The following is a 13,305-nucleotide window of genomic DNA, read 5'->3' as shown; positions in this document are numbered from 1 at the left end:
AAAAAAAAAAAACTGGCAGAATTTTCTGTTTTTGACTGTTTGAGTGAAGTGTACTGTACCCCAAAAACATTAGCCTCACCACGTGATCTAGGCAGCTCCACGCAGGGGTGAGAGGAGTGCGGTGCGTGAGCCTGCAGTCCGCAGCGATACACATCTCAGAAAGCAAGCATTTCAACATTGACATCGTCCTGGGACGGGGATTGGATATCACAGCCAGAAGTAACAATGTTTAAACCAATTGAGAAGATCCTCTAATAACGCCACCCAAGACAGATGCTATGGGCTTTCCGATTGGGTTAGAGCATTACAACTATACTACCCAATTACCAGAGCAGCTGCGCTCGCAACCAATAACAAAAGTGAGGAGAACGCATGCTTCCGTTGACAGAAGTATTTTGTTTTCCGGTTATGCATGTTGTTTTTTATTAAAGTGTTCATAAGCTGAAGTTGCAGAGAACAAGATAACAATAAAGAATAAGGAAGACGACAAGATTGAAGACTCCACTTCTGTCGATAGGCGGTTCCGTCCTGGTGAGAAATTACGATTTAAAAGAAAATAATAAAACGTTTAATTTTAAAGTTTTAATGTATAGGCTACCTACCCAAGCACTCGATTTTAAATGAACGCAGCTGTCATAAAGTTTGTTGGTTGTCTGTAGGCCATATCATATAATGACAGGCCTGTGAAAACAACAGCAGCACAACACGCTAAAAAACCTGTACCACTCTGTTTGAAATCAATAATAATATATAATACATGTATTATACTTTATTGAACCGGTACTACAGATTTCTGTGATCAAGTAATAAACCGCGTGGGGAGAAACAGAATATGCACGTTTTCATGTGTTTGCAATTTTGCTTTAAGCCTCTGTTGCATGACTTTTTGTTTATATATATATATATATATATATATATATATATATATATATATATATATATATATATATATATATTGTTATTTCAGTCATTCTGAAAACAGTTTTCGGTTGTTTTATTTAAACGCTATGCAGTTCAGGTAGAAAAAAAAGCACACATAGCTAGTTTATAATGCTTTATTTCTTACCAGAAATAAAAACCAAACTGTAAAGTTTATAATAACAGTACCTTTAGATAAATCAATGGCTTTCGTGTTCAAAGGAGGACACGGACAACATGCCCCACATGTCGACCTGTTCCTATCCAGTTTTAAATAACTTTAGCATAACAGAGGCAGAACTGTTAAAGGGACTAGGAGCTCTTAAAATAAACAAATCCCCTGGGCCGGATGAGATCCTCCCAATAGTACTCAAAGAAATGAAAGAAGTTATTTACAAACCGCTAACCAAGATCATGCAACAGTCTCTTGACACAGAGGTTGTACCGACAGACTGGAAAATTGCAAATGTAATACCGATCCACAAAAAGGGAGACAAAACCGAGCCAGGTAACTACAGACCAATAAGCCTGACTTCTATTATATGTAAACTTATGGAAACTATAATAAGATCCAAACTGGAAAATTACCTATATGGTAACAATATCCTGGGAGACAGTCAGCATGGTTTTAGGAAAGGGAGATTGTGTCTAACTAACCTGCTTGATTTTTGGGGGGATGCAACATCGACAATGGATAATTGCAAAGCATACAACATGGTTTATTTAGATTTCCAGAAAGCTTTTGACAAAGTCCCGCATAAAAGATTAATTCTCAAACTGAACGCAGTAGGAATTCAAGGAAATGCATGCACATGGATTAGGGAGTGGTTAACATGTAGAAAACAGAAAGTATTGATTAGAGGAGAAACCTCAAAATGGAGCAAGGTAACCAGTGGTGTTCCACAGGGATCAGTATTAGGTCCTCTGCTATTCCTGATCTACATTAATGATTTAGATTCTGGTATAGTAAGCAAACTCGTTAAATTTGCAGACGACACAAAAATAGGAGTGGCAAACACTGTTGCAGCAGCAAAGGTCATTCAAAATCTAGACGGCATTCAGAACTGGGCAGACACATGGCAAATTACATTTAATAGAGAAAAGTGTAAAGTATTGCATGCCGGCAATAAAAATGTGCATTATAAATATCATATGGGAGATAGTGAAATTGAAGAAGGGAACTATGAAAAAGACCTAGGAGTTTATGTTGACTCAGAAATGTCTTCATCTAGACAATGTGGGGAAGCTATAAAAAAGGCCAACAAGATGCTCGGATATATTGTGAGAAGTGTTGAATTAAAATCAAGGGAAGTAATGTTAAAACTTTACAATGCATTAGTAAGACCTCACCTAGAATATTGTGTTCAGTTCTGGTCACCTCGTTATAAAAAGAATATTGCTGCTCTAGAAAGAGACTACATTAGTTGCTACACTATTCTATTCTCGATTTATGTATTTATTTTACTTTATTTGCTATAATAAATTTAAATAGATAGACGGGACAGCGAGGAAGAAGAATAGTCTGTATTGACAGACAACATTCAGAGGGCATGTACAAGAACTGAGATTTTCTTTCAACAAGCAGAAAAAAAGGTAAAATGCACAAATACCCTTTACATATTTTCGGGCGCATTGATTTGAAACAGTGATTAAACATAGTTTGAAAGATAACATTCAAGGTCCTATAATCAGAGATTTAAACCCTTGTATTGACCAATCAGGTTAAAGGAAATCTCAGATCATGTTTCTAATAGTAGTGTCTTGGGTTAACTTTATCTATACTGTTTATGATTTTATAGTCTTTAGTCAAGTCCCCTATTTCCCTTCTTTTTTCTAGGCTGAAAAGATATTTAATTGTTTTAACCTGTCCTCATAGCTCATGTCATTCAGTCCTGGGATCAGCCTAGTTGCCCTTCACTTTACCTTTGAGTGCAATTAAGTATTTTTTGTAGTGAGGTGAATAAAACTGCACACAGTATTCTAGGTGGGGTCTAACTAGGGTGTTGTGTAATCGTAGCATAACCTCTCTAGACTCGTATTCCATGCTTCTTTGCAATATAACCTAACATTCTATTTGCCTTTAATTGCCTGACCACACTGGTGAGATACCTGATGCCTCCATCATAACCCTGATGTCCTTTTCAAAGTCCTTGTTCCCTAATTGCTTCCCTTTTTTTCTTTTATTATGTATTGAAAATATTATTATTATTATTATTATTATTATTATTATTATTATTATTATTTCATAATTTTATCTTTGTATGATGTAGCTTTTAAACAACACTTAGTCAATAGTATAACTGAATAAAAAAGTGAATTAGCGAATGCACCTGCAAGGCCACAGCGTCTATGCTGGTGTGAAGCAGACTTGTTTTGCCAGCTGAAGAGATAGAGATTAAAGCAATGGAAATGTTGCAGAATAGCTGTGAAAGATAAGGGAGTGCTGTGGAAGTGAATGCCTGGTCCTGGTGCAGAACGATGGGGAGGGCTGTGGAAGTGAATGCCTGGTGCAGAACGATGGGGAGTGCTGTGGAAGTGAATGCCTGGTCCTGGTGCAGAACGATGGGGAGGGCTGTGGAAGTGAATGCCTGGTGCAGAACGATGGGGAGTGCTGTGGAAGTGAATGCCTGGTGCAGAACGATGGGGAGGGCTGTAGAAGTGAATGCCTGGTGCAGAACGATGGGGAGGGCTGTGGAAGTGAATGCCTGGTGCAGAACGATGGGGAGGACTGTGGAAGTGAATGCCTGGTGCAGAACGATGGGGAGGACTGTGGAAGTGAATGCCTGGTGCAGAACGATGGGGAGGACTGTGGAAGTGAATGCCTGGTGCAGAACGATGGGGAGGACTGTGGAAGTGAATGCCTGGTGCAGAACGATGGGGAGGACTGTGGAAGTGAATGCCTGGTGCAGAACGATGGGGAGGACTGTGGAAGTGAATGCCTGGTGCAGAACGATGGGGAGGACTGTGGAAGTGAATGCCTGGTGCAGAACGATGGGGAGGACTGTGGAAGTGAATGCCTGGTGCAGAACGATGGGGAGGGCTGTGGAAGTGAATGCCTGGTGCAGAACGATGGGGAGGGCTGTGGAAGTGAATGCCTGGTGCAGAACGATGGGGACGGCTGTGGAAGTGAATGCCTGGTGCAGAACGATGGGGAGGGCTGTAGAAGTGAATGCCTGGTGCAGAACGATGGGGAGGGCTGTGGAAGTGAATGCCTGGTGCAGAACGATGGGGAGGGCTGTGGAAGTGAATGCCTGGTGCAGAACGATGGGGAGGGCTGTGGAAGTGAATGCCTGGTGCAGAACGATGGGGAGGACTGTGGAAGTGAATGCCTGGTGCAGAACGATGGGGAGGGCTGTGGAAGTGAATGCCTGGTGCAGAACGATGGGGAGGGCTGTGGAAGTGAATGCCTGGTGCAGAACGATGGGGAGGACTGTGGAAGTGAATGCCTGGTGCAGAACGATGGGGAGGGCTGTGGAAGTGAATGCCTGGTGCAGAACGATGGGGAGGGCTGTGGAAGTGAATGCCTGGTGCAGAACGATGGGGAGGGCTGTGGAAGTGAATGCCTGGTGCAGAACGATGGGGAGGGCTGTGGAAGTGAATGCCTGGTGCAGAACGATGGGGAGGGCTGTGGAAGTGAATGCCTGGTGCAGAACGATGGGGAGGGCTGTGGAAGTGAATGCCTGATGCAGAACGATGGGGAGGGCTGTGGAAGTGAATACCTGGTGCAGAACGATGGGGAGGGCTGTGGAAGTGAATGCCTGGTGCAGAACGATGGGGAGGGCTGTGGAAGTGAATGCCTGGTGCAGAACGATGGGGAGGGCTGTGGAAGTGAATGCCTGGTGCAGAACGATGGGGAGTGCTGTGGAAGTGAATGCCTGGTGCAGAACAATGGGGAGGGCTGTGGAAGTGAATGCCTGGTGCAGAACAATGGGGAGGGCTGTGGAAGTGAATGCCTGGTGCAGAACGATGGGGAGGGCTGTGGAAGTGAATGCCTGGTGCAGAACGATGGGGAGGGCTGTGGAAGTGAATGCCTGGTGCAGAACGATGGGGAGGGCTGTGGAAGTGAATGCCTGGTGCAGAACGATGGGGAGGACTGTGGAAGTGAATGCCTGGTGCAGAACGATGGGGAGGGCTGTGGAAGTGAATGCCTGGTGCAGAACGATGGGGAGGGCTGTGGAAGTGAATGCCTGGTGCAGAACGATGGGGAGGGCTGTGGAAGTGAATGCCTGGTGCAGAACGATGGGGAGGGCTGTGGAAGTGAATGCCTGGTGCAGAACGATGTGCACTATTGGGTGAAACAAAGAAGCGGTGATGAGAGATAAACAAGAGCTGTTCAAATATAGGCAAGTTAGACTAGAGAAGGATGAAGTGAAGACTGCTGTCCTGTCTCTTTGGAATAAGGAATATACCTGCTCTGTATTTCTGTAGCAGTGCTGATATTACAAGGCTCGTTTGACTCAACGAGCCATGTAACAAGCAAATTCATTGGGGTCTAATTCTCAAATAACACTCACATAAGTGAGGTAGTTAACATGGAGATAATGTACACTTGTAGATCTCTTGATCCTCCAGCAAGTAAAAAATGAAACTGAATTCCCAAACGGACAGTTTACTGTTTTAGACCCATATTAAAATGTGCATTGATCAGTTTCCATCAGTACCGTTCAGTTGGTAGCAGCCTGTGTAAATGACACATGCCAGAGGTCCATCGGTTAATAGACGGGATCGGATATGACAGGTTCTACTGTATTAATAGGTTTGCACACTGTTTCAGAGAATGCCAGCCATGTCTAAGAGGGTACTGGAAAGATACCGCGTCCGGAGGCTCACGGAGGCTGAATCCAAGGCCTGCAAAGTGGACCGAGTTCGGAGCAGGAGGATGGTGAACCTAGCCGCGGAGATGGAGCGCTGGAGGGAACTGAAACGGCAGAAGAATCTGCCCTCCGACGCGGCTGTAGCAAAGTTACTATTGGATGCATACATGTAGGTATTACTGTACTGTTAGGGGAATCCACCTCTGTCTGTCTGTCTGTCACACTCTGCAGAGTGAAAGAGTAGCTGCCTTGAACCTTCTCCGGACTGTTATCAAAGCACAGCATCGGAATATCTATGAACACGACACAATCCGAGTGTTTCCGTGCATTAACGAAATATAATAAAATACAACAACAAAAATGTGAAATTGTACATACTTGTTCTAATGCATAGGCATCATATAGCTCTGATTGGATTGAGTGGAGTCTGATAACATGTATAGTGTTTGCTGTATGGTTTTACAGTACGTGGTTGTGAGGACCCTCTCTGTGTGTGAGTGTGTGTGTGTGTGTGTGTGTGTGCGCACTGCTTTGTACAGGCACATGGTGGAGGCAGCGGCCCATCTGTACACTTTCTACTAGAGAACCACCTGTCCCATTGTGAGGAGACTTGATTAGGACACTCTTTTGCACAGGATTTAATTCTTCAGTAGATGCATGTGATTTTTACTTTTTCATGAAACCATCAGCTGTGCTCCCGTGGAAATGCATGTCACTCACAAGCTTGTTGAATTCGTGTGCAGTCTCTTCAAACCCTGACTCCTCAGTGTGGGGCTGGTTGTGGTGATTCACACTCGCACCTTTCAGGTCTGGGTTTGACACAGGACTGGACTGGTTTAAGTGGTCCACACACAGGTCAGACCTGGGGTTAATTCCAATTGTAATTGTGTAATTTGGAATTAATTGCAATTGGAGTTGGACCGTGACACACCATTGTAACTGTAATTACACCATACAGTTGATCAATTGTGCACTTATTTTTTCATAATCTCATCGTTTGATAAACACGCGATCCACTGCATAGCAGAACACTTTTGCTGAATTACAAGAACAGAAAATCAAATCTATTTGCATTTAGAAAACAACGGAAGAGCTAGACCCTGATCAGAGACCAGCAGGTCAAATGAATTACACTTGAATTCAAATACATGAGAACTGCTAATTATGAGCTCTGTAGAAGGACACACCTTTTCAAGCGGAATCACAGAGCTCCATGTTGTGTTCTTCATTGAGCGATCATTATTCTCATATTTTCAACCACCTTTCTGACCCCATTTGTTTAAAAAAGAAAAAAAAAAAAAAAAGTTATACAGTATGTTTCTGTATTTGTACCTTTGTCTTTTAGAGTAAATGGAGTGTGGTTTGTTACTTTTTAGTAGAATTGTAATTACTGCACCATAATTATAACTGAACAAAATAGCATTGTAATTGCAATTTTAGCAAACAATGCTGCTGTAATTATTGCCCCCAGGTCTGCCACAGGTTTCAGTAATGATAATGTTTTAGCTACATGATTGTTTGATACAGTAGATTCTCGCTAATCCAGACCCGGTAATTGAAATTGACCTGCGCCACTGCAGTGTGTAAAACATTGACAGCATTATTTGTAGCAAAAACATTTTTAGATAGACATGGCTTGCAAACAGATTTGTTTACCAGATGCCATGTTTTTAAATGAATGTTTGCTGATACGTGTGTCTTTCGAAACTGCACAGGCTCTGTTCCAGGTGGTCCTGATTGGTGAGACTATCACGTGGCTGCCTTGCTGTAGACGCAGCCATTGTTCCTTCATTGTATAAGTTAGGTTGGTAGTAAAATCCACCCCTCCCCCATTATTTTGTATTGTTTACTTTTTATTATTTCCAGGTCTATTGAAAGACAGCAACATGTTAGTCTGAGGGGAAGCTCTTCAGAAGGTATGTAAATTACAAGACCTCCTACTGTTAACTGCTCTCTTGAGTGAGTGTGTTTGTAAGGTAATGCGTGGAGTTGTGGAGGTCGCTAGGCAAAGAGCGGACTGGAAACAGTACGTTGGGAAAGTGAACACATGGTTTATTTTGGTAGCAAAACATAGAAGTAAGATTAAACTGTTTACAGAAAGAAAATACTCTGGAAAACACTAAGCAAAAATAATAAATATCTATGGAGTACATACTCAAACAAAACTAATCCTGCAGCTGTACTGGACTCCCTCACAGCAAGGAGACAGTCTCTCACACTAGCCCCCCCACAATGATCTCCCAAGAGGTCTTCTACCCCCACCTGGTTATAACTTTCCCTTGACGTGTACTAAAAATAAATACAATAAAAATAATAAACATGTGTCTGTATCACTGATAAAATACCCCATCAACATGTATAAAATTAACATCATACCTTTTAAAATACTGTATAATTGTTACCCCAAACCTCTCTATGGAGTGATTTCCCCCTCCATGCACTAACATTGGTTGCACCCCCTGTACTTCAGCCCTGGTGTGTGCGCTGTACCATATAGGTAATGCTTTGAATATGAGCATGTTCATGCTGGCAATAGTTGCAAGCTGACCGTGAGAGTTATTGTTAATGGTAATGGAGGAGTCTGTGTTTGTGTTTATGATGTGATGAAATTCGAGAGCAGCTTCTTCAGTGTTCTTGTGGATTGGGCCCAGTAAATCTGTTCTACAGCAGGTTATAGTCAAACAAGCCTTGTATTATCAGCACTGCTACAGAAATGCAGAGCAGAGATATTCCTTATTCACTTGCTGTAACAGCAGACTCTAGCTGTGATTTATTTATACTCCTGTTTGTGAGAAACTAACATTCTCTTTAATTCCTCAGGGTACACAATCTCATTCTCTAATTCAGGGTACATGTGCTCATTCTCTTTAATTCAGGGTACACGCTCTCATTCTCTTTAATTTAGGGTACATTCTCGAATTCCACTCCCTAATCCATGTGCATGCATTTCCTTGAATTCCTACTGCGTTCAGTTTGAGAATTAATCTTTTATGCAGGACTTTGTTAAAAGCTTTCTGAAAATCTAAATAAACCATGTCATATGCTTTGCAATTACCCATTGTCGATGTTGCATCCTCAAAAAAATCAAGCAGGTTAGTTAGACACAATCTCCCTTTCCTAAAACCATGCTGACTGTCTTCCAGGATACTGTTACCATATAGTTAATTTTCCATTTTGAATCTTATTATAGTTTCCATAAGTTTACATATAATAGAAGTCAGGCTTATTGGCCTGTAGTTACCTGGTTCGATTTTAACTCCCTTTTTGTGGACCGGTATTACGTTTGCAATTCTCCAGTCTGTCTTGGTTAATGGTTTGTAAATAACTTCTTTCATTTCTTTGAGTACTATTGGGAGGATCTCATATGGCCCAGGGGATTTGTTTATTTTAAGAGCTCCTAGTCCCTTTAACACTTGTGCCTCTTATGCTAAAGTTATTTAAAACTGGATAGGAACAGGTCGACATGTGGGGCATTTTGTCCGTATCCTCCTTTGTAAAAACCTGTGAAAAGTAATCGTTTAATATATTTGCTATTTTTTTCTCTTCATCTATGATTTTGCCATTTGTATCTCTGAGACATTTTACTTCCTCCTTGAATGTTCTTTTGCTTTTTATAATATTGGAAAAACTTTTTGGAATTGGTTTTAGCCCCCTTGGCAATGTTCATTTCTATTTCTCTCTTGGCCTTTCTAACTTCCTTTTTGACTTGTGCTTGCAGTTTCAAGTACTCTTTCTATGTACTTTGTTCTTGGTCCCTTCATGCGAGTGCTATATTTCCCCCTATGTAAAACAATAGGAAAAATATTTTTATGATGGTCCAAAACTACTTGTTTTTTCAGTTGTTTTCAATATTTCATGCATGAAAGGGTTAACTGATGCTTATCAAAAACAACACAGTACTTGATCAATAAAAACATCACACTACTTGATCAATTGTAACGAGAACCATGTGACATGATTACAAACATCATACAGATGAAATGACAAATCAAAGTGTTCTCCTCTTCAAATCCCAGGTGCTGGTGAGATAGCTGCTGCTGAGCCAGTTTCACACTCTGCTGAACACATTGAAGAGGACAAGCTGGGGGCTGTGTGTCTGAGAGAGGATCCTGCACGGCCTCCCGAGCTGGGCGCTGTGTGTCTGGGAGAGGATCCTGCACGGGCTCCCGAGCTGGGCGCTGTGTGTCTGGGAGAGGATCCTGCACGGCCTCCCGAGCGGGGCGCTGTGTGTCTGGGAGAGGATCCTGCACGGCCTCCCGAGCTGGGGGCTGTGTGTCTGGGAGAGGATCCTGCACGGCCTCCCGAGCTGGGCGCTGTGTGTCTGGGAGAGGATCCTGCACGGCCTCCCGAGCTGGGCGCTGTGTGTCTGGGAGAGGATCCTGCACGGCCTCCCGAGCTGGGGGCTGTGTGTCTGGGAGAGGATCCTGCACGGCCTCCCGAGCTGGGCGCTGTGTGTCTGGGAGAGGATCCTGCACGGCCTCCCGAGCTGGGGGCTGTGTGTCTGGGAGAGGATCCTGCACGGCCTCCCGAGCTGGGCGCTGTGTGTCTGGGAGAGGATCCTGCACGGCCTCTCGAGCGGGGCGCTGTGTGTCTGGGAGAGGATCCTGCACGGCCTCCCGAGCTGGGGGCTGTGTGTCTGGGAGAGGATCCTGCACGGCCTCCCGAGCTGGGCGCTGTGTGTCTGGGAGAGGATCCTGCACGGCCTCCCGAGCGGGGCGCTGTGTGTCTGGGAGAGGATCCTGCACGGCCTCCCGAGCTGGGCGCTGTGTGTCTGGGAGAGGAAATGGAAAAACACACAGGGCCTCCAGCTGGTAGCACTGAACAGAAACTGTGCCAATCGCTGACAACTGGAGACAAGCGTCGTCCTTACCCCTGCTCTCTGTGTGAGAAGAGCTTCTGGGCTCCGGGAAAACTTAAAATCCACCACCGAGTCCACAGCGGGGAAACCCCTTACCTCTGCGCTGTCTGTGGGAAGAGTTTTAGCCAGGCAGGGTCCTTGAAGAGGCACGAGCATGTGCATGTTCACACAGGAGAGACGCACCGAGAAAAACACAATGGGCAGAATTCTCACCAATCGCTTAGAACTGAAGACAAGCGTCGCCCTTATCCCTGCTCTCTGTGTGAGAAGAGCTTCTGGGCTCCAGGAAAACTCCAAACCCACCACAGAGTCCACAGCGGGGAAACCCCTTACCTCTGCGCTGTCTGTGGGAAGAGTTTTAGCCAGGCAGGGACCTTGAAGAGGCACGAGCGTGTGCACACAGGAGAGACACCGCATCACTGTCCTGAGTGTGGGAAGGGCTTCAAGTACGGCGGGGACCTGAATAGGCACAAGCGCACCCACACGGGAGAGAAGCCCAACCTCTGCCCCGAGTGTGGGAGGGGCTTCAGCGAGGCGGGGAGTTTGAAAGCACACCGCCGAATTCACTCCGGGGAGAAGCCGTACCAGTGCAAGGTGTGTGCGAAGCACTTCCGCTTCTTAATCAACCTCCACACGCACCAGAGAAGACACACATGCCGCCCTCCGCGGATTCGTTGATGTCCAAGTAAATCACCCAGAACTTCAAATACATTATTATTATTATGATTTATTTCTTAGCAGACGCCCTTATCCAGGGCGACTTACAATCGTAAGCAAATACATTTCAAGTGTTACAATACAAGTAATACAATAAGAGCAAGAAAATACATGTCATTGTAAAGGCAGGTTCGTACTTTGGCTGTGCGGCACAACCAGCTTGGGGATTTTGAAGTATGAACCAGCCTAAAGGTAAAACCTAGCAAGTGTATATTATTCGATTTATTGAAAAGGTAAAGAGTTACAAAATGTATAAAAAATAACCAAATAAACTTACTTAAACTGCCTGAAATAAAAATCTAGCCAAAACGTTTGTTACTAGAATTAATCTCTTGTAGTTTTTACCTGTGTTTATTTCTAGTTTTGTATCTTTAACAGACAACTTCTAAATGTTTGTCACTTGCCTTTATTTTTTAAAAAGGAGTTCTAGCTGTGGAATTACTCCCATAAGTCTTAGAATAATAAAAGGTGGGTGTGTAAGGCATTGCTGTAATGAAATTGTACTGCTGCATTGTTCTACAAGGACACCAGTATATTTACGACATGCAGCAAACACCCCGTGCATTGACTTTAATGTACAAATAGAAGCCACCCCCACTCGGCCCTTATAAAGTACATGTATTCCATATGCACGTTGAAACAATGTGCTGAATGACAGATACATGGTTAGAAATGCAATGTTAATTATTGTCATCTGAAAAAAAGTCACTGTAACAGGGTTTGAAACATCCACCAGTCCTGCACCCAGTCCAGGGTTTCAAAACTCCCCTTGTTTAGGTATATTATTGAAATCACCAGGTGTTGGGAGTTTGAAAAATCAGGCCACTGTTAGCAGTTGTTCTTGCAGCTATAAGGAAATGAACAATATGGTTGCTCAAACTCCTGGCTGTTGAATCATTTAAATAATGTAGTAATTGATGGTACAGCAGTCAGGAACCCAGGAGTGGTTGCAGGGCTAGTGTGAGTTTCTAACCTTGCTATAATAATGACATATAAAATGAAATATTATCATCCTAATCGAGAAAAAAAAAAGAAACATGTTATTTATGGAAGCCATATTCAACGCTTGGTTCAAACTGATGGTGATCTTTATTTTTAAAAAAATAAATTAAACAATACAAAACAGGACATATTTAAAGTGTTATACATTAAATGTTTGTTGAAATCACATCCTCATGATTACAATTCCTTCTTCCACTGAGCACCCCACCAACAGCCCAGACTGGTTTGGAACAGATCCAAGTTAATGGACACTTAACACTCCCCTCAATAAACACAGATATATCAGCACTCAATTAACACAGATACACACCAGCACTCAACACACCCCTCAATAAACACAGATACATCAGCACTCAACACACCCCTCAATAAACACAGATACATCAGCACTCAATTAATACAGATACACCAGCACTCAACACACCCCTCAATAAACACAGATACATCAGCACTCAACACACCCCTCAATAAACACAGATACATCAGCACTCAATTAATACAGATACACCAGCACTCAACACACCCCTCAATAAACACAGATACATCAGCACTCAATTAACACAGATACACACCAGCACTCAACACACCCCTCAATAAACACAGATACACCAGCACTCAACACACCCCTCAATAAACACAGATACATCAGCACTCAACGCTCCCCTCAATAAACACAGATACACCAGCACTCAACTCTCCCCTCAATAAACACAGATACACCAGCACTCAACACTCCCCTCAATAAACACAGATACACCAGCACTCAACACTCCCCTCAATAAACAGAGATATATCAGCACTCAACACACCCCTCAATATACACAGATATATCAGCACTCAACACACCCCTCAATAAACAGATACACCAGCACTCAACACACCCCTCAATAAACACAGATACACCAGCACTCAACACACCCCTCAATAAACACAGATACAACAGCACTCAACACACCCCTCAATATACACAGATATATCAGCACTCAACACACCCCT

General features: G+C 43.4%; 1 protein-coding gene across 1 annotated transcript; it reads left to right on the top strand.

Moving 5' to 3' along the window:
* The first annotated feature begins 328 nt into the window (after nucleotides 1–328).
* On the top strand, nucleotides 329–12,435 carry LOC117432694 (zinc finger protein 665-like). Its single transcript, XM_059016131.1, has 4 exons — nucleotides 329–531; nucleotides 5,693–5,901; nucleotides 7,599–7,648; nucleotides 9,749–12,435. The coding sequence occupies exons 2-4, from the start codon at nucleotides 5,696–5,698 to the stop codon at nucleotides 11,266–11,268; spliced, it is 1,776 nt and encodes a 591-aa protein (XP_058872114.1). The 5' UTR covers nucleotides 329–531; nucleotides 5,693–5,695; the 3' UTR covers nucleotides 11,269–12,435.
* Nucleotides 12,436–13,305: the final 870 nt, after the last annotated feature.

Source organism: Acipenser ruthenus, chromosome 52, assembly GCF_902713425.1.
Source record: "Acipenser ruthenus chromosome 52, fAciRut3.2 maternal haplotype, whole genome shotgun sequence".
In the NCBI taxonomy this organism is placed as follows: Eukaryota; Metazoa; Chordata; class Actinopteri; order Acipenseriformes; family Acipenseridae; genus Acipenser; species Acipenser ruthenus.
This window is presented reverse-complemented; position numbering and strand designations above follow the sequence as displayed.

Bases quoted from the DNA above. Each gene is read 5' to 3' on its own strand.
- LOC117432694 (XM_059016131.1), top strand. From the start codon at position 5,696: ATGCCAGCCATGTCTAAGAGGGTACTGGAAAGATACCGCGTCCGGAGG. The intron at 5,902-7,598 runs GTAGGTATTACT...TATTATTTCCAG, and splicing joins TTACTATTGGATGCATACAT to GTCTATTGAAAGACAGCAAC. The intron at 7,649-9,748 runs GTATGTAAATTA...TTCAAATCCCAG, and splicing joins GAGGGGAAGCTCTTCAGAAG to GTGCTGGTGAGATAGCTGCT.